Source organism: Mobula birostris, chromosome 1, assembly GCF_030028105.1.
Source record: "Mobula birostris isolate sMobBir1 chromosome 1, sMobBir1.hap1, whole genome shotgun sequence".
Lineage (NCBI taxonomy): Eukaryota > Metazoa > Chordata > Chondrichthyes > Myliobatiformes > Myliobatidae > Mobula > Mobula birostris.
Genome location: NC_092370.1, coordinates 207,411,470 through 207,432,960, shown reverse-complemented (window position 1 = coordinate 207,432,960; position 21,491 = coordinate 207,411,470). Strand labels below are relative to the sequence as shown.

Sequence of the window (21,491 nt, the reverse complement as noted above, 5' to 3'; positions counted from 1 at the left end):
CTCCGACTGGAAAAAGCCAAGGATCCAGTAGTAGGTGGAGGTACAGAGACCCAGGTTTTGAAGCTTGACTAATACCGAGGAGTTTATGGTGTTAAATGCCAAGCTGTAGTCGATAAAAGCAATTTGATGTATATATTGCTTTTGTTCAGGTGCTCCAAAACTAATAGAGATTATGTCCGCTGTAGACCTATCGTGGCAAAATGCAGCAGTCCAGGTCCTTTAGGAAAAAGTTAGTTCTAGCAATGACCAACCTCTTAAAACACCTCAGCGGATATGAGTATGGCTGGGTGATTTATGTTGAGACGTCTTACCCTGCTCTTGAGCACTGGTATCATTGATGCCTCTTTGAAGCAGATGGGAACCTCTGACCTCAGCAGTGAGAGGTTGAAAATATCCCTGAATGCTTCAGCCAGTTGATCAGGACAGGTTTTCAGTACCTGCCAAGTACATTGCCAGGGCCTGACACCTTGAAGGGTTCCACTTCGTGAAGGATGTTCTGATGCCAGCTCTGAGATAGATATCATAGGATCATTGGGTGCTATGAAGGCAATCAAAGTTCCAGTCTTTATGAAACCACAAAATATACAAAGTTGCACATTCCGATTGCACAGTGATTCAAAACTAGTTTTGTAATTTTTTTGTCTGTAAAATTTGGTACAGTGGTGCCATCATTTTTTTTTTTCGGGAGATTTCGTCCCAAACTGCTGCATTTACCTTGTCTCAGTCGGTTTCCACATCAGTAAAACATCAAGCTCTTTAGTGAGTTAAGTAGGGTTGAGGAGGGAGATTTGGACACACACTTATAGGAGTTGTTATAACAAAGTTGAGTTTCTGTCTCTGTAGCTTCAGAGGTGATGAATGATCCATGCATATCATGGTACAGTTATAAAATAAAGTTAACCAGGAATGTTAAATTAAGGATTAAAAGTGCTCCAGTAAAATATGCTATCTAAACCACATCTTTCTTTCTTTCAGCTTTTCAGGGAAGTAAGAATAATGAAATGTTTGAATCATCCAAATATAGGTAAGTGAATTCTACATAATTTTAAGGAACAAATTTAACAAAGAATACTTTTCTCCTGTCAAAATTTTTAGTGAAAGTGCTAGGCTAATGTGTCATACCTTAACCCTGAACTGCTGTGTCATGTGCTAATGGTAATACACAGAAATTCCCTCCGTGTTTGAGTTAGAATTCTTTGCTAGGTGCCTGGCTGCTAAAGTGTCATTCTACTTTCCTGTAGCAAGAGTTTTTTTAAAAAGCTGAGCCATAACTTTACTTGGATCCATTGACTGGTACACTGTCTATTTGATTTAACAGCAACTTCATTATTTAAGTTATTTTTAGGATACCAGCCTTCCCCCATCTTGCATCTTTAATCTTAAACTCAAATCTCCACTCTTATCCTGCATTAAGTATGGTTGAAGATCACTCACACTGATTTCTACTGGCTATCTGGCCTCTAATCATTAAAATGTAAAATGAGGTAAGATGTGCTGCATGAGCTATGAAAGTGCAGAATTAGTGCTAGCTACATTTTGCTGCTCTTGGCCGTCCTATTATTATTAAGAATTTACTGGATTTGTCCACTGAACATGTTGTACAGCTATCAGTTTGGTGAATAAAAATTGATGATTGTTAAACTGCTGACAAGCAACCTCTCTGGTCTTTCAGTTATGCAGTTAAAATGGTGAAATCTCTTCCCAACTTCCTGTTAAGATATAAAAATACATTATTTCTTCTTCCTGTCTTTTTTTTTAATCCAATCTTTTTATTTTGATTTCTGAAGCTAGGTTGACACTTAATTTATAATTGGTCATTACTTGATTAAAAATAACACTGGACAACAATTTTTTTCAGAAGTGTTGCTTCCTCAGGATGTTTTTTTGTTTATGATAGACTGCTTGAAGATGATCATAAATATAATTTCAGACTACTTGTATCACATAGGAATTTGGAGAAACAACAAATTAACTTTTATTGAATATAATGTATTTAATTGCATAATGGTGCTGATGCTTTGCAATAGTTCAACTAAGTTGAAAATATTTTGTTAATGATTTTCATTTGTACTCAGTGTCTGAGGCTTCTCGCTTAAGTGTCCAACAATAATTCACCGGCACTGATGGATTCCAATTGCCCTGGTATCTTTTCTCCATGACCGCAATGTCCTGGTGAAACTTTTCACTATGCTCGTCACTAACAGCACCAAGATTTGCAGGGAAGAAGTCTAAATGGGAAAGCAGAAAATGAATCTTTAGTGACATGTTGCATTTCATGGTTTTATGTGCTTGAAGCTTGCTTTCAACCAGCTGCATGTAGTTTGGTGCTCTGTAGATGCCGAGAAAAAATTCAACAACCTCCTTGAATGTCTTCCATGTGATTGCTACGGTCCCACCAGAAATTCTTCAAATTGCCTGTCATTGATGACCTGTTTGATTTGTGCACCAACAAAAATGCTTTCCTTAATCTTGGCATCGGTTATTCTGGGAAGCATCTGTCTTAAATATCAAAATCCTTCATAGAAACGTTTGTGCCTGGTGATAGCAAATTCCACCCTTACACTCCTGAACCCAATAATTATTACTAAAACCTGTCCTGCCATGCAGCAGCCGCGCTGCCCAAGCATGCCTGGACAAGATAGGAAACTTTCCAGCTTACATTGTAGGCAACAGTTTAATTGACTTGAATTATGAATTGAAATAATAAACATAAGTTTATTTAAAAAATGGTGCATGATAGCGAAATTTCATGGTGATTTTCATGATCGGTAGCCCAAAATTCATAAGGTGCACCTAAGGGTATTCAGGAAGCGAAATCTTTGTTGTCCAGTGTAGTGAAATCTCTGATTTATGGATTCATTGTCATTGAGTCTTTGAAGCATACTGCTGTCAATTTGTACTTCCTGTAAAGGGCATAAAATAATTTTGTGGTGAAGCTAGTGAGGTGCCCTGTCCTAGCAGAATCTGCATCGTATATCTTTTACAAGTGGCACATGTCTTACATTTGTCAGTCCTCTGACTGTGACCTTGGGGTTCATTCAGCTTGTTTCTCAACCATCAGTGCTCAGAGCAGCTCCAGTAACATTGACTATTATTCTGCGTCTGCCTGTTAAGCTGCATTAAAAGCAGATAATGGGTTATGGGACAAGAACATGTTGGAAATATTGAACTTACAAGAATTTTGTTTGCTTTGTTTCTGTATGATTTGAAATAAGAACAAGGGTACTGAACTTTCCATATGTTACCCATGGCAGCTGCACTCAGTTTTTAAATTGTCACATTATTGGAAATGAATATGGTCTTACAAAAATACAACACAAACTGCTTTAATGACCAGTCATCAAGATCAACTTCATTTTACAAAATGATCGATGTACATTGCAATAGTATTAACATTTCTTTGTGTTTGGGCATAAATTTTCAATAAGCCAAGAAAGAAGTTCAGTCCATTTATACGTATCTCTTATTCCTTTCCCAACTAGGTTACAAAAATAATCAATTTTTTAAAAAAATGAAAGTGGTGTTTTAACGTTGATAGTTTCCTACTTCTTTCCCATGCTGGAAATCTGAAGCAGTGCTGGAAGTAGCATCTATGGAAAATGAAGTGGTGAATGTTTCAAATGATCAGAACTTCTCAACCTTTGTTCTTTGATCAGTATGCCAGTATGTACAGGCCACTGCCTTAGGTACCTTGTGAGTATAAAATACTAAATAATTGCTCCCCAAAATACTTTGATCTTTAGCTAAAAAAATACTGTAGTTTTTGTTACCTGGTGTAGATTTTATCTTTGTGTCACATAGATTGCATTAATTGTGATGTTTCTTCTACAGGTCCAATAAATTGTTCAAAAAGTGCAGCACCCACCAAATAATTGTCAGATTTTTCTTAATATGCAAGCTATAAAATAGGGTTTTTAATACCTATGATATCTGAGCAGATAAGCACCCATTAGTTGCATATTGTTAATGGGAATAGTCAGATGTGGACACTGCTAAATCTCAGTAAAATTGCTATAGTGAGTAATATATTAATTCTTTATTATTCAAGTAGGTATCAACCAATTCTCTACAACAGAAATTAAATGGAGCAGATGATTCAAAATTGTTATTAAACTCAATGCAATTCATGTAACCATATAACTGAGTGTCTTTTTAATCATTTCTTGTTGTTTGGTTTTACTGCATCTGTGTAAACCACAACTTACAATATTATCTCACATACAACCCAGCACTTATCTCCAGTAAGGTGCTGTTGATCAAAATAGGAGTTGACTTCCGATATCAAATGCAGTCAGTAGTGTTCAGATATGAATGTGAATTTTGTACAGGCACACTGATTCCAGTTTCTGGTAATTTAAACACTTGTGATATTAGGGCATCACCCAACATTTCTTTTTGTGTTCAAGGATGACAGTTATAAGCTCCACTTCTAAATTGATGTTTGGCCATAAGTACGATGACTTACCAAATATTGTAAATTACTCTCCTGAAATTGGCGTGAACCTCTTTCTGTTGTCTTAGTTGTAAGTTGGTCTATATGATGGTTTACAAGCAAGAATAATTTTATATTCAACACTGAAGAATTATAGGAGAAAACCACAGTAGCAGGTTTCACTCAAAAACAAAACAATTAAGATGCATTTCCCTCAGAAAAATATAAAAATATGCAAGCAACACACACAAAATGCTGGAGGAGCTCAGCAGGCCAGACAGTATCTATAGAAAAGAGTGCAGTCAACGTTTTGGGCCAAGACCCAGCTCTTTTACTTCATCCCTTCCCCACTCCTGGTTTCACCTATCTATCACCTTGTTTCTTCCTCCCCTCCCCCCACCTTCTTATCCTGACCCCTCATCTTTTTTTCTCCAGTCCTGCTAGAGAGTTTCGGCTTGAAATATCGACTGTACTCTTTTCCATTGATTCTGCCTGGCCTGTTGAGTTCCTCCAGCATTTTCTGTATGTTGCTTGGGTTTCCAGCATCTGTCTTGTTTGTGATAAAAATGACAACACACCTTTACCCAGAGCCCGTAACACAGTTTTCTGAGGATGTTAATCAAAACCCTTGATGCCTTTGTGTATTGATACAGGCTGAATTGAAGTCTATCCTATGTAAAACTGGGTCAAGTTAAATAAATAAACAAGCAAGCAAATAAATAAATAAATAAATAAATAAATAAAGCAAGCAAACAAGCCAGCCAGCCAGCAAGCCACACTCTGTCATAGGATTTAACCTACAAAAATTGCATGCAATCATGGAATTGCACTCAAAACTTGGTCTCACTCCTGTAATTAGTTGACTCTTTTTGAAACCTATTGTGAATTAATTACCTTGATTTAAAAATCTCAGAATAAAGCAGATAAGCAAAACTGCAATTAAAATATTGAAGTTAGCTGCTTCACTAAAGCATCCTTGAACTATTTTGACTCCTGGGAAATATACACCACAGTGCATTTTGCCATTAATACTAAAGGTTTGTTGTAGGAGCAGGCCTTATTTTCATTTAAACTTTTCATAAACATGCTGAGACTTGTGCATTGTTGAAGATGGAAACAATGTTATTACACTGTTTCAGGAAGTTCTGATCAGTAGTAATTGATTATAATATGGATGGTAGGCACTTGATTGTGTTAGATGTCTGGTGTGTGGTGTTAAGTTTGGTGTGATGGATATGGACGTTTTTTGTTGAAGCTGTTGTGGTGTATTTGTCATCATTTTTGACTCCAAATCTGGATGTTATTCAAATTCAATGATCAGAGTAAATCTTGTTAATACGAATGTTAACAAGTTCTACCTTGAGATTCTATTTTCTTGCAGGCATTTACTAGGAAAAAAGAAATACACTAGAATTTCATGAACAACTATACATAACCAGACAAAGGCTGATGAAAACCAATGTGCAAAAGAAAAAAAATGGTGAAAATAAAAATAACACTGAGGATATAAATTGTTAAGAGTCTGATCATAGAATCATTTTAGAGTAAAGGTGAATGGAGTTTTCCATGCTGGTTCAGCAGCCCAGTGGCTGTAGAATAACTGAACCTGGTGGTGTGGGACCGAAGGTTTCTTTACCTTCTACACAATGGTAATAGCAAGAAGCTGGCATGTCAACAGCATTTCCTGCACAATCTCCCTTGGTGCTGGTGCACCACAAGGCTGTTTGCTTTGCCCCCTGCTCAACTCGCTATATTCTTATGCACTCCAATGCTTAAAGGTTCAAGGGTCAAAATTAATGTCATAGAAATGTATACAATATACAACCTATCCTCATTATATGCGGGGGATACGTTCCTCACAGAGGACGCATAATGTGAAATCGCATAATGTGAATAATTATTTAAATGGAGAAAATGGGGATGCGCTCCAGAGGGCTTCCTAAATATGTTTTATCTGTAATTTATTCACATTTTCATACCAATACGACACAAAAGCAGTACTACAAGACAACATTTGTATTATATTTAATCAATTTAAGGTAATATTCAATGAAATAAATCATAGAAAGTTAACATCCCAAGGGGTACAGTACTCAGCAACAGTGGCAGGTGTGTTTGCTCCGGGAGATGAGTGGTGGTTGTGGTGTCGGGCAGCTTTACACGGATAAGGTGGATGGTTGTGGTCGTCAGGATCATATCAAGCACAGCAAGGGGTGAAGGAAGACTCACAGAGCTCTTAGAACTGCCGGCAGCAGGAGATGACACCGATTTGAAGAAAGTGGTGAGGATTGTTTGCTTGGCAGCATTTTGTTTTTTTAGCGTAAATTTGCTTGTAGGGAAGAAGGGTTGATGGCAGGGAATGACTGAAATGCTGACTCCATTCTAAACTTGGGTCCATGTCCATCGCCATTTGTGCCAAGTGTTCCGACTTCCACCATTCCCTCACTGTTGGTAAACTCCTGTGATTTTCAAAATCGTCTGTTGCTTGCAGCATCTGAGAGATAGTTCGCTGTAAAAAAAAAGTACGTCTTGAATGTGGATCACACATTGGTCGAGTGGTTGAATCAGCGATGTTGTGTTAGGCGGCGGGAAATGCACTGTTATGTTTGGATGAATGCTGTCCAAATGTTTAGGATGGGCTGGCGCATTGTCAAGCAACAAAAGAACTTTAAAGGCAAGATTCTATTCCCGGCAGTAGCATCCCAGAGCTGTGTTACCTTCAGCTGATGCCGCGCTGTTTATAATTTCCAACTTTTTTTCAAGTGTTAAAGCGGTTCTCTGCCTCTCAGCTGACGACCCAGGACATGGCATCGGACGCTTAGGAGGCATGGTTAAATATTTCAAGTGCAAAATCACTGCACCGTAGGTAAAACCAACAGAGATTTAAGATTGTGCATCCATATCTTGCCAAAACCAATGCGAGGGTGGCGGGAGTGAGATTGTGAGGCGTGCGCACCTGACTTGTATTGGCGGGAAAGCGGTGCTTCTCATCCCACAGTGAGACTGTGAGGCGTGCGCGCGTGACTTGTATTGGCGGGAAAGCTCCAATGAAGTGCTCCTCGCATAACTGTGAGTTTTGGATGCATATAAGGAGACATTGGTAGAAATAGGTTCCTTGCATAACTGAGTTTTGGATGCATATAAGGAGACATTGGTAGAAATAGATTCCTTGCATAACTGTGAATCTGCATTTTCTGAAGGCGCAGATAACGAAGATAGGGTGTACGCCCTGAAATGCTTTTTCTTTGCAATCATCCACGAAAACAGAGAAGTGCCCCCAAAGAATGAATGACAGTTAAACGTGAGAACCTCAAAGTCCCCCCACCCCCCCCCAGCTCCCCTTTCCTGCGCATAAGCAGCAGTGAGCAATGATTCCCCCTCCCCCCACCAAAAAAAATTTAAGTTTCCCGATGACATAATTGTCATTGGCTGATTCAAGGATGGTGACGATTCAGGATATAGGAGGGAGATTGAAAATCTGACTTTGGGATTGAAAATCCACAACAGCCTCTCACTCAATGTCAGCAAGACCAAGATAATTGCTGACTTCAAGAGGAAGAAACCAGAGGTCTATGAGTCAGTCCTCATCAGGGGATCAAAGGTAGAGAGAGTCAACAATTTTAAATTCCTAGGTGTTATCATTTCAAGGGATCAGTCCTGGGTCCACTATGTTAGTGCCATTACGAAGAAAGTTAACTGAGGATCTCCTTACTCAAGGAGAAAAGGGATGCTCCATTGTTTGGAATGCTGGGGAGTTATTACCCAGCCTGAACAATTACACAAGAACAAAACACAGGAATTCACGTAGTTCTTTACAATCACAAATGTCCACAAATACATTCTTGACATTGCACAACAAATCAATTCATAACTAACCATTTTCCAGGTGTCAGCAGTCTCCCCCCATCCCCTAAAATGAACACCTCCACTGTGCAGCACGGAGGATGTGTCGCCACAAATGGGTACCTTTTTAAAGACACCTCACTCATCAGCTGGGTCCCCTCCCTAAAACAGGAAACAATAACAAACAGGGTACGTCAACAAATGCCACTGTCCTGAAGTGTGTAAGACAAAACAAAAGGGTCCATACTGAGCCTACTAAGCATAGCACCAGCATTGTCAGACAGGCAGAATGAGAATTGCAGGTGGGTTGGGAGTGAGGGGGAAGAAATTAGTTGTGGCAGACCTACTCTGTCACAGGTGGAAAGTATATTGCATTATGGCCTGGTACGGAAGCACCAGATCTCATGTAGAGAAAAGCCTACAAAATGTAGCAGATACAGCCCAGTCCGTTAGGGGTAAAGCCTTCCCCACCATTGAGTACATTTATACTGCGTGTTCTCACAGGAAAGCAGCATACATCATTAAGGATCTCCACCATCCTGACCATGCTCCCTTTTCATTGCTGCCATCAGGAAGAAGGGTTAAGAGTCTTGGGACCTACGCCACCAGGTTCAGGAACAGTTATTACCCTCAACCATCAGGCTCTTGAACCAGATGGATAACTTCACTCAATTTCACTTGCCCTATCACTGAACTGTTCCCTCAATCAATGCAAGAAGTATCATAGAAAAGGCGGATGAGAACAGGGCATGGATCCACACTGGAATTATGATGATGTAGCCATTAGTGAGACTTCGATGCAGAAGGGTCAAGACTGTCAGCTCAATATTCTGGATGCCGTGTTTTAGAGGTGACAGAATGGGAAGGATTAAAGGAGGAGGGGTGGTATTACTAGGCAGGGAACAGACTGGAGAACTCATGTAGTGAGGTGTTGTGGGTGGACGTGAGAAATAAGAAAAATATGACCATGTTAATGGGACTATATTACAGACCACTTACCAGTCATAGGGATATAGTGGAAAACATTTGTAAAGAGATTGCAGACTGTTGCAAGAAACATAAGGTTGTTATAGTAGGTGATTTTAACTTTCCGCATACTGTGAAAGGACTAGGTGGAATAGAGTTTGTCAAATGTGTTCAGGAGTGCCCTTCATTGGTACTTAGAAGTCCCAATGAGGGAGTATGCAAAACGGGATCTACTATTAGGGAATGAAACAGGGCAGCTGATGGAAGTTTGTGTAGGGGAATGCAGTGACCAAAATGCCAGTAGTTTCAAAGTAAATTTGCAAAACGATAGGATTACCTATGGACTCAAATTTAAGGACTCTTCATCTCTCTTTTTCCCCTCTTTCTTATGATTGCATAATGCCTTTTTTTGCACATTGGTGATTGTCTGTCTTGTTGGATGTTTCATTGATTCTGTAGTTCCTTGTATATACTGTAATTGCCTGCAAGAAAACGAATCTCATGGTTGTTCATGGTGACATATATGTACTTTGATAATAAATTTACTTTGACCTTTTTTTTTTGCACAGATGTTGGGATCTGTGGTGGATGCTGCTTTCTTGTGGCAGCACTCCATGTAAATGTACTCAGTTTTGAGTGCTTTGTCTGTGATGGACTGGGTTGTGTTCATTGCTTTCTGTAGCCTCTTCAGTTCCTGTGCATTAGTGTTCCTATACCAGGCCCATGATGCAACCATTTAGGGTACTCACCACTGTGCACCTATAGAAAGTTGTCAAGGTTTTTGGTGACATGCCGAATATATGCAAACTTCTAAGGATGTAAAGGCACTATTGTGCATTCTTTATGTTGATACTTATCTGCTGGTCCCAGGACAGATCCTCCTGAAATTTTGATGCCAAGGAATTAAAAGCTACAGCTTCTCCACCTCAGTTTCTCTAATGGACTTCTGGGTTCTACCTCCTGTAGTCAATAATCAGCTTTTTGGTATTGTTGAGTCTTCCAGTGATTATTGGAGAAATTCTGAATGGAGCCAAAAGGTATAGAATTGGAAAAAAAACGCTAAAATATGGAATATTGCTCTGATGAAGTAGCTGAGGTTAGGCTTTGAGCTGTCTTAAGCAGGGGAGTGTGACTTGCTTAATTTGCTGAATATAGGCACATATGATAGAAACGTAAGGTAAGCATTGTTCCCAGTGTGATCAGAACATATTGGCAGTAAAGAGACACTTTCCTCTGTCATAAGTGTTTTATTGCATTGTTTTGATTTCATAAACTTAGAACTCCACTAATATTTTTGTAAAATTGATTAGTTTTAATCTACAAGACATTGACAGAGTCCGTAATCTAGTGGCCGAAAAGGTTAAGTTAACTTTATCCTTGCACTGCTCATCATACTTTTCATGTCACCTTGCATAAAATATTTGGAAAAACATCCTTTTAAAGAAAGAGATTGCCCTAAAAAGTGATTGTGAGGAGTCAACGACGATCCTTTTCAGCTATATGCTCACTTGATTATTACTACCTGACATCAAATTTACGGACTCTTTTATATTTCATAGATTTGTCTGTTTGGATAACTTTCCCTAAGAGAGTTTTTGATCTGTGTGACACAATGGCATGGCAATACCACTAAGAATTAGTGATATTTTGAATATTAAACAACATCATGATAAAAAATATGACTATATTTCTTTGATTTTAGTCATTTAAAATGTTTTGGGAATTTTTAACATTTTCTAGGCTATGTTTAAATGTCAGTTACTGCTAAATGATGAATGGTTAAATTCTAGGTAAGTCTAAGCCATTGATATTCATCTTGTATATTTCATCTAAAATCTGTATTGAGTTATAATTCAATGTGTGCTTTAGGATCGAAATGAAATAAAGAATTGTGTGCTTAAACATTCTTTTTTAATGCTTTGATCGTAGAGAGAAATACAATATAATGTTTGGAGGTCAGCCAAGCAAATGAATGTAGAAAGCATTCAGGAGCCCAGAAGCAGGTCTTGTATTTGTAATCTGGTATAACTGTATCAATTGGGAAGTGAATGCTTCTTGTTATAGAAGGAGAATGCCACTGAACCAATATTGAAAACAGTACTTATTCTCAGCAGAGTGATTTAGAAAATGTGAAGTTATAGGTGTGAATTATTGATAGCTTCTGAATTTCAGGTCAAAAATAGTTATGAAAGAATGTACAGTATCAAGATTGGAACTGGTTTGTTGTTTGTACCAAGATACAGTGAATAGCTTGTCTTGCATTCTGTTCGTACAGATCCAGTCATTGCACAGTGCTTGAGGTAAAACAAGGTAAAATATTAACAATACAGAAGAAAATGAAACAGCTACAGAGAAAGTGCAGGTAAACAATAAGGTTCAAGATCATAACAAGGTACATTGAGGTTAAGAGACCTATTTATCATACTAGGGAACTATTTAATAGTCTTTAAACTGTGGGGTGGAAGCAGTCCTCGAGCCTGGTGGTACATGCTTTCAGGCTTTTGAATCTTCTACCCAACAGAAGAGAGGAAAAGAGAGAATGCCCAGGGTAGGCTAGGTCTTTGATTATTCTGGTTGTTCTACTGATGCGGCAAAGTATAGATGGGAGTCCAAGAAGGGGAGGCTCCAGTTTTATTTATGCAAGAGCTTTGTGAATCTTCTCGTCCTGTACTTTAAACATTTCCTATCTGCTTTGAAACGTTGCATTTAGCATGATTTTGCAAGATTCTGAAAGTAGTGAATGTTATGGGCTACTTTTCCTTTGGCAGATTATTTTCCAGAAAACAAACTCCACGCACATTTTTCTAGCTTGATCATTAGATGCTAATTTCAATGCCATCATTTAACATTATTAAAGTTTTATTCTTACTAAACCTTCCCTGCCATATAAATTTTCTATATAATAAGTTCTGCATGGATCACTACAGCATACTGCTGGATACAATTTTGATACTTGAGAAAACAGCAAGTGATTGACATATCTGCTTGTCAATCACTAATCATGAGAATGTAATTGTAACAATGAGTTATAGGGCTCATAATTTCATTTCTAGTTTTGGATATTATCTTCTGTTATTAGGAAAATATTTTGTGTATATTGATGGCCTCGTGTTAACACACTCCAAATGACAATTTTAAATGTATTCATTAAATTTGGTTGAACCTCACTTGCTAATTTAAAATCATTTTGTTGACCAGCAGCACACTTTCCAAATGTACAACATAATGTTTTGGCATGGTACACTCAGTATATTGTGGGAAAGCAGAAATTACCAACCTGATTGTTTTACATTAAATCTGAAACATTGTGGACTTTTGAAAGTAATCTTCCTGTCATTTCCCATTTCGCTTCAGTCCTTTCCTACAGTTTTAATTTGCTTTTTTCTCACTGCAATCTACCTACTTGTGGTTCACTTTTTTTGGCCCATGTTCAGACTTTTGTGGCATGACTATGGTAAGTCATTGCAAGATGAAGTAGAAAAAGTGTTTTTTTCTATTTCAGTATGCTGTGAGTTTTTTGTTTTTAGAAGCATTTATTTGCCTTTCCTTGGGAACCAGTAGTTTTTGTACAGTTCTCCAATGTTAATGTGCAAAGCAAATCAATAATTTATGGTAAATACCAAGATTCACTTGTTAAAACTGCATAGAAATGCTTTAATTTGCATTTCTTTGGCATTGACCTTATCAATTCTGATCATCAGTGATTCTGTACTTGGCCTACTGGATTAACTTATGTAGATTCCAAATCGCTGTCTCTTTCACTCACTATTTGTGTAATATAGATTTACTTTTCCTTTACTGTGACTGCCTTTATCCCCTGTCTGTCCAATTATTAGTATTGGGACAGACAAAGTATGTATGCAGTTTGATCAGCAATGCCAATGAACGCCAATTTTTCAGTAAAGAAATTGGCTTTACTTGGGGTGCCTGTACCAGGTCCAAAAAAACCCCTATTTTTAACACGTATGCTTTAAGTATTATATCCAGTAATGAGTACTTTGACTTTAAAACACTGGTGGAAATTGCTTTCAACAATATTTCTAATATTATATTCCTTCTCTCAACATTCTCTTGATTTTAAGTTGACACTGATTTAATCACTGAATTGCCGATTGTGAAAATGTTTATTTGTCAAATCAGGTTACTTAATTATTTTGAACTTCTGTATTACATGAGCTCAAAACTTTATTCAAATTAAAAGAGCTCTTCCTGTCATCTTTTACATCTGAAGTATTTTATCATACCAATGAATTGCTTCTATACTAATCATATGGCTCTGTCATCTTGCTGCCCAAAACTAGACAAGCAGCAATCTTTAATTCGGGAATCAAAATCAGAAAGTACAACAATGAGTCAGTAAGTCAGTTGGCACTTGTGAAAGGAGAAATAGATTAGCATTTCAAGCCAAAGACCCTTTTTCAGAAACGGGAGAGGAAAAATGCAAGTCAGTTTTCAGTTCAGTTGAAAACTAATTTGGCTTCAGTTAACTAGTCCCGGTAAGGCTATAATTCACTTTCCACCAGATACTGCTTGAAGTGCTCTTTGTTTACAAAACCTTGTATGTTTTATTTCAGATTTCCAGCAGTTAATTTAAGAATTGTACAGTAGTGGAGGATATTTCTGGGTATATTTAAACAATGATGAATGTATATACATTTGGAAATATTGAAATTTGCTACATCACAAAGAATTTGGTGTTTTCCCTTTTGAACAGTTAAAAGTGCAAAAGAGCAGTAAAAATATAGCTTAGCTATTTTATTTTGTCCAAATGGCTTGATAAGTTCATTGTGTCTATTAGGAAGTAAATGAAAGAAATAAAGCAAGGACCTCCAGATCAATCAGTGAACAGATAAGAAAATGGACAAGAAAGTTCCCAGGTGTGATCTGTTGTGTGTTCAAATTTAGATGACCTCAAGTGATAACTGGTAGAGGCGCTACATTTGGTTTTTCTGTCCTTAACTAGATATGATATCCAGCCTTGGTTCCTTCATTTCTTATCTGTGTGGGACAGAGTTCCTTTGGAACCTCCAACCAATTGAGCAAGGAATTTGAGGGAAGGGGGGAAGTAAATTGTTGTTAACAATTATAACTGAATTAACAGCAACCAAATTTTTAATTATCTCCTTTTAAAACAAGTAGTATTCATTGATTATTCTTATGTTAAGTGGCATTGTTTATGTGGCTATATTTCTAACATTGTTCAGAAATTTGTTAACCTATGCTTATCAATATACCAGATCTTCATTTTTGTTTTCAGTGAAATTGTTTGAAGTTATTGAAACGGAAAAGACTCTCTATTTAGTGATGGAATATGCAAGTGGAGGTAGGTAATACTGTTCAATCTTATTTTGATGAAGGTATATTTTTCTGACTTCACTAAGGAAGCTTTGATTATTTTGTTAGCTATATTGTGTAACTCTCTACAAGTAATACTGAGAATAATCTTTGACCCATCTTCAGCTGGTTTTGTTGTGCTGGATATGTTGATCGTAGCACAAAAAAAAATCCTTTCTTGTTGAATAGTGGCACATGATTTTTAATATAACCCTAACAATTGGGATAAGAGTTTTTGAAAGCTTCATCTGAAGAGCTTTTTCTATATCTTTGTAGAATCCCTCATCTCTACTGCAGCTTTGAATTGAGTTGTGAATGCTAAATGTAACATTTGCTTGAATCAATAATTGGTTAAGTAAGAGCAACAACTGTATAGTTGGCCAAAGTGAGCCATAGTTGTGCTAAATTAATATGAACTGATAGAAGCTAGGTTTTGCTAAAGTTTGCTCATGAATTATGAGGGGCACTAGACACTAGAATACTACAGCACAGTACAGGCCCTTTGGCCCTCGATGTTGTGCCGACCCATATATTCCTTAAAAAAAACACACTAAACCCACAATACCCCAAAACCCTCTATTTTTCTTTCATCCATGTGCCTGTTCAAGAGGCTCTTAAATACCCCTAACGTTTTGCCCTCCACCACCATCCCTGGCAAATCATTCCAGGCACCCACAGCCCTCTGTGTAAAAAAACGTACCCCTGCTGTCTCCCCTAAACTTCCCTCCCTTAACTTTGTACATATGCCTGCTGGTGTTTGCTATTCGTGCCCTGGGAAACAGGTACTGGCTATCCACCCTATCTATGCCTCTCATAATCTTGTAGACCTCTATCAAGTACCCTCTAATCCTTCTATGCTCCAAAGAAAAAAGTCCCACCTCTGCTAACCTTGCCTCATAAGACTTGTTTCCCAATCTAGGCAACATCCTGATAAACCTCCTCTGCACCCTCTCCATAGCTTCCACATCCTTCCTATAATGAGGTGACCAGAACTGAAAACAATACTCTAAGTGTGGTCTCACCAGAGATTTGTAGAGTTGCAACATGACCTCTCTACTCTTGAACTCAGTCCCCCTATTAATGAAGCCTAGAATCCCATAGGCCTTCTTAACTACCCTATCAACCTGTGCAGCAACCTTGAGGGATGTATGGATTTGAACCCCAAGGTCCCTCTGTTCATTCACACTCTTAAGTAACCGACCATTAACTCTGTGCTCAGCCTTCTGGTTTGATCTTCCAAAATGCATCACCTCACACTTATCCGGATTGAACTCCATCTGCCACTTTTCTACCCAACTCTGCATCCTGTCTATATGCTCTTGTAACCTTCAACAGCCTACAGCTCCATCCACAACTCCTCCAATCTTCATGTCGTCCGCAAACTTACTCACCATCCTTCCGCCTCTTCATCCAGGCCATTTATAAAAATCACAAAGAGCACGGGTCCTGGGACAGATCCTTGCGGCACTCCACTAGTCACCAACCTCCAGGCAGAACACTTTCCTTCCACTACTACCCTCTGCTTTCTTCCTTTAAGCCAATTTTTTATCCAAACAGCTAAGGTTCCACTGATCCCATGCCCCATGACTTTCTGGATGAGGCTCGTGGGGGGCCTTGTCAAATGCCTTGCTAAAATCCATGTAGACCACATCTACCACCCTATCCTCATCAATTTCTTTTGCTACCTCTTCAAGAAACTCAATTAGGCTCGTGAGGCACGACCTTCCCTTCACAAAACCATGTTGACTATCCTTGAGTAGACTGTACTTCTCCAAGTGCTTGTAGATCCTATTCTTAAGAATCCTTTCCAATAGTTTGCAGACCACTGACGTAAGACTCACTGGTCTATAGTTCCCAGGATTCTCCCTATTATCTTTTTTAAACAAGGGAACTACATTTACCATTCTCCAATCCTCCAGCACCTCCCCTGCAGCCAAAGAGGATTCAAAGATCATAGCTACTGCTCCAGCGATCTCTTCTCTCAGTTCCCACAGCAACCTGGGGTATATCACGTCCGGCCCTGGGGACTTATCAATCTTGATGTTTTTAAGAAGATCCAACACTTCTTGTTCCTTAATCTCCATATTGTCCAGCACACAGGCCTGTTCTATTTTGACCTCACCCTGATCAAGGTCCTTTTCACTTGTGAATACTGAAGCAAAATATTCATTTAGGACCTCCCCAACCTCCTCTGCCTCCAGGCACATGTTGCCTTCTTTATCCTTTAGCGGCCCCACCTTCATCCTTGTCATCCTTCTGTTCTTCACATACGCATAAAATGCCTTGGGGTTCTCCTTCATCCTATATGCCAAGGCCTTCTCATGCCCCCTTTGAGCTCTCCTAAGTCCTTTGGACTGATGTGTGTGTTTTGGTCCCCTAATCTGAGGAAAGACATTCTTGCCATAGAGGGAGTACAAAGAAGGTTCACCAGATTGATTCCTGGGATGGCAGGACTTTCATATGAAGAAAGGCTGGATCGACTAGGCTTATACTCGCTGGAATTTAGAAGATTGAGGGGGGATCTTATTGAAACTTATAAAATTCTAAAGGGATTGGACAGGCTAGATGCAGGAAGATTGTTCCCAATGTTGGGGAAGTCCAGAACGAGGGGTCACAGTTTAAGGATAAAGGGGAAGCCTTTTAGGACCGACATGAAAAACTTCTTCACACGGAGAGTGGTGAATCTGTGGAATTCTCTGCCACAGGAAACAGTTGAGGCCAGTTCATTGGCTATATTTAAGAGGGAGTTAGATATGGCTCTTGTGGCTAAAGGGATCAGGGGGTATGGAGAGAAAGCAGGTACGGGGTCTGAGTTGGATGATCAGCCATGATCATACTGAATGGCGGTGCAAGCTCGAAGGGCCGAATAGCCTACGCCTGCACCTATTTCCTATGTTTCTAAAGCTTCCTCCTGGCTACCCTATATTTCTCATGAGTCCTTGCTGCTTCCTGCTTCTTATATCTAACATATGCTTCCTTCTTCCTCCTGACGAGTTGCCTCACATGTTTCGTCAGCTACGGTTCCCTTTTCCTACCATTTTTTCTTTGTCTCAGTGGGACAAACCTATCCTGAACCCAGCACAAGTGATCCCTAAACTTCCTCCACATTACTTCTGTGCTTTCACCCTTAAACATCTGTTTCCAATTTACTCTCGCTAGTTCCTGCCTCATCCCTTCATAGTTAGCCCTTCCCCAGTTAAGCACTTTCCTATTTTGTCTGTTTTTATCCTTTTCCATAGCTATGCTGAAGCTAAGGAAGTTGTGGTCACTCTCACCAAAATGCTCCCCCACCAAGAGGTCTGCCACCTGATCAGGTTCATTACGCAGAACTAGATCCAGTATGGCCTCTCCTCTCATTGGCTGGTCCACATACTGTGTCAGGATTCCTTCTTGAACACTCCTGACAATTTCAGCCCCATCTATCCCCCTTGCAGTCAGGAGGTGCCAGTCAATATGAGGGAAGTTGAAATCACCCATAACTACAACCCTGTATTTCCTGCACTATTCTAAAATCTGCCTGCTTATCTGCTCCTCGGTGTCCCGAGGGCTATTTGGGGGCCTATGGACTACTCCCAGCACAGTGACTGATCCCTTCCTATTTCTGACTTCCACCCACACCGACTCAGTGGACACTCCCTCTGCAGCGTCCCCCCTTTCTATAGCCGTGATACTATCCCTGACCAGTAATGTTACTTCCCCCCCCCCACCTCCTATCCCATTCCTTTTAAAACACCTATTAGATTATTAGATTGAATAGGAACATTCAATCATAACTCTGAACTATAAAATATTAAAAATATAAAAGGAAAATTGGTTTTGATCAGAATTTTTGGGTGTTTGAAATTTAGTAACTGAAAGGTGATAGAGGCAGAGACTCGTTGCATTACAAAAAATCTTGAGTGAGTAATACGTGATGAAAAATTGATTAGGTTGCGTGCTTTTCGTGAGACCAATGAAATTTAAATTAACTTGATGCATTATTTATTTGAAATATTGACATATGTATGGGGTTAAGTTAGAAGTTTTAAGATAATAGTACATTACAAAAAATATTTTCCCACTGAATATTTTTAAAATTAACACTCATTTTTTTCAGGACTGGAGTGTTTGTTCAATAATGCAAACTAGTTAAACTCATTTACACATCAAGGCTTGAAATTTTTGATGATTTTTTACAGTGATAATAAAACAATGAGACTATGTGAATAAAATAAGCTTCATTCATTTTAAATCATTAATTCTGTTATGATTTTATCTGTAAATTTTTCAACAAAGCCCCATGTGTGGATCTCCGGATAGCCGGATCTCATTGTCAGCATTTTCTAGATTTGTGTTAAGCCATATGTGTATATTCTAGAAGGTTCTGACAATTTTTTTGTAATGGCAACAAATGTCATCATACAACCATAGAATTCATTTTTATTTTTATTTATTTAGAGATACTGTGCTGCCCCAGCAACCCCTGACACCCTGCCCTACCCCTAACCTAAATGGGACAATTTATTATGACTAATTATCTGCTAACTGGTACATCTTTGGACTGTGGGAGAAAACCCATGCATTCCATGACAGACATCTTGAATGTTACACTGAAAATGAAGATTTGTAGAATGCAATTGTCAACAGCATTGTATGAAGGCAGTCCATTCTCTGCACTAGGTGTCTGTACAGAGACCCTTTACAGAGGATGCCGGAATTGAATGTTAACCACTATGCTACCTTGGTGTCCTATTTGTGTGAACTAGAGATCTGAAAATAAAATGGATGCAAATTTTTGGTACAGTGGATTCCAGTTAATTGGTGCATCGGTTAATCAGGGCAACGTTTATTTGGGACAACCATTAAATGACAAAAACGAATTGAGAAAATAGACAGGATGCCCTTCGTTTATTTAGGACTCTATGCTGTTTAATTGAGGCAAGAGACTTGCCGAGCAGTTTCTAACTAGTGTTCTGTGCACTTGCATAGTTGTTAGATTGAACACTGTGCTTTGATCAAACAGTTTTAAATAGTGTCATTTGTGTGTAGTTCTGTTCAAAAAGCAGTGATTTTTGTCACTGATAGTTAGCAAGAAATAAGCAATGAGACAATTCTGAACTGTTTTGGTCAATGCGATTTCAAGCTTTCAGGCTTGGAGATGCCAGCAATAACCAGGAGCAAAAATGAAACAATTTCATTACTTCGAGCTATGAACTACAAAGAATTTGAATGATTTTTAGGAATCTTGAATGTTACACTGAAAATGAAGATTTGGAGAATGCATTCGTGGACAGCATTGTATGAAGGCAGTCCATTATCTGCACTAGGCGTCTGCGCTGATTTTGATAATTTACAGCCAAAAGAACACGACATGGATAATTCCTCTGTCAATAAGTATTAGGAGCTATTAGCTTTATAGTAATGCAGTGTTCGAGTTTGTTCTGTTTTTCATTTAAATACATAGATTGTTACTCAGTTTGTGTTTTTTTAAATACCTTTCTAACTATTTCCATGAAATTTAAGCTAATTGCGGCAGCAGCTTAATTGGACCAAATTTAGTGGTCCCAATGTGTCCCAATTAACTGAAATCTACTGTATTCAGACATTTTTAGCATGGTAAGGATTTTATTGCCTCTGTTTAGTTATCCTTGAGTTGCTTTTTTTTAACCACTTGCAATCCATGGAGTGAATGTACTCAGGTTGTACTCTATCCTTGGGTTTCATTACTATACCATCTACTCTATATTAGGAATGCAAATGATGTAAGAGTTTTCTTTAATACGCTGAAAGTCAGTTTAATAATTTCATTTCACACAGTTGAGTGTTAGCTTTATTTCAATGTGATTTAGTCTTGTTAATTGCAATCACCAGAGAATCGAGTTCCACCCCCAGAACAGATCCAGCCTTTCTGACTAGCTTATCGACCTTCTTGTTGTCAGTTGCTCTCACCCTGCTGCCCCAGCAGACTACAGCATAGGATAGAATGCTGGCCACCACTGAGTCGTAGAACATCTGTAGTATAGTAATGGAGATGTTGAATTATCAGAGCCGCTTCAGGAAGTGCAGTTGGCTCTGTCCCTTCTTGTACAGAGCCCCTGTATTTTAAGTCCAGTCCAGTTTATTGTCCAGGTGAGTTCCCAGGTACTTATAGCCTTGGACAACTTCTACATCTTTTCCCTTGATGGAGATGGGAATGCAGGGTGGTTTCACCTTCCTGAAGTCCACCACCAACTCCCTTGTCCTAGTGATGTTGAGCTGCAGGTGCTTCAGCCTACACCACTCAACAAAGTTGCCCACCACTCTTCTGTACTCAGCCTCTTGACCTCGGCTAATACAGTCCACAACTGTTAAATCATCCAAAAGCTTCTGCAAATGGCAGGACTCTGAGTTGTGTTTGAAGTTGGAGAAGCAGACAGTCCCCTGTGCTACTAAACACAGTATCTAACACACGGCTCTGCAATCTCACATATTGTGGCCATCTGAACAGGTGGTCTGTAATCCAGGACACTAATGGAGCATCCATCTGCACTTCCATGAGTTTACTCCCTCGTAAAGCAGGTTGTATGGTGTTAAAAGCACTGAAGAAATCAAAGAACATGATTCTCCCAGTACTACCTGGCTCATGTAGATGGGTGTAAGCCTGTTGAAGCAGGAAGATAATGGCGTCCTCAATACCAGTATGTGGTTCATAAGCAAACTGCAGGGGGTCTGGTGATGGATTTACAATGTTAATTGCTACAATGGTCTTTTACAAATCTTGATTAGCAAAATGTAGATATATTTGATGTTTTTAATAAAAAATTTTAATTGAAGATTTCTTTTTACAGGAGAGGTATTTGATTACTTGGTAGCTCATGGAAGAATGAAGGAAAAGGAGGCTAGAGCTAAATTTAGACAGGTATGCACACCTGTATATTTTCTTTTGGTTGTTGCTGTA

The 21,491-nt window shown here is 38.8% G+C and overlaps 1 protein-coding gene across 5 annotated transcripts in view; it reads left to right on the top strand.

Annotated features, from left to right (window-relative positions):
• The window catches only part of mark3a (MAP/microtubule affinity-regulating kinase 3a), a 178,579-nt gene that overhangs the window by 68,898 nt on the left and 88,190 nt on the right, over positions 1–21,491 (top strand). For all 5 annotated transcript variants that reach the window (XM_072269960.1, XM_072269970.1, XM_072269950.1 and 2 more), the window contains exons 4-6: positions 976–1,024; positions 14,499–14,564; positions 21,382–21,452. In XM_072269960.1, the coding sequence (XP_072126061.1) occupies positions 976–1,024; positions 14,499–14,564; positions 21,382–21,452 (186 nt within the window). The remainder of the gene's footprint in view (positions 1–975; positions 1,025–14,498; positions 14,565–21,381; positions 21,453–21,491) is intronic.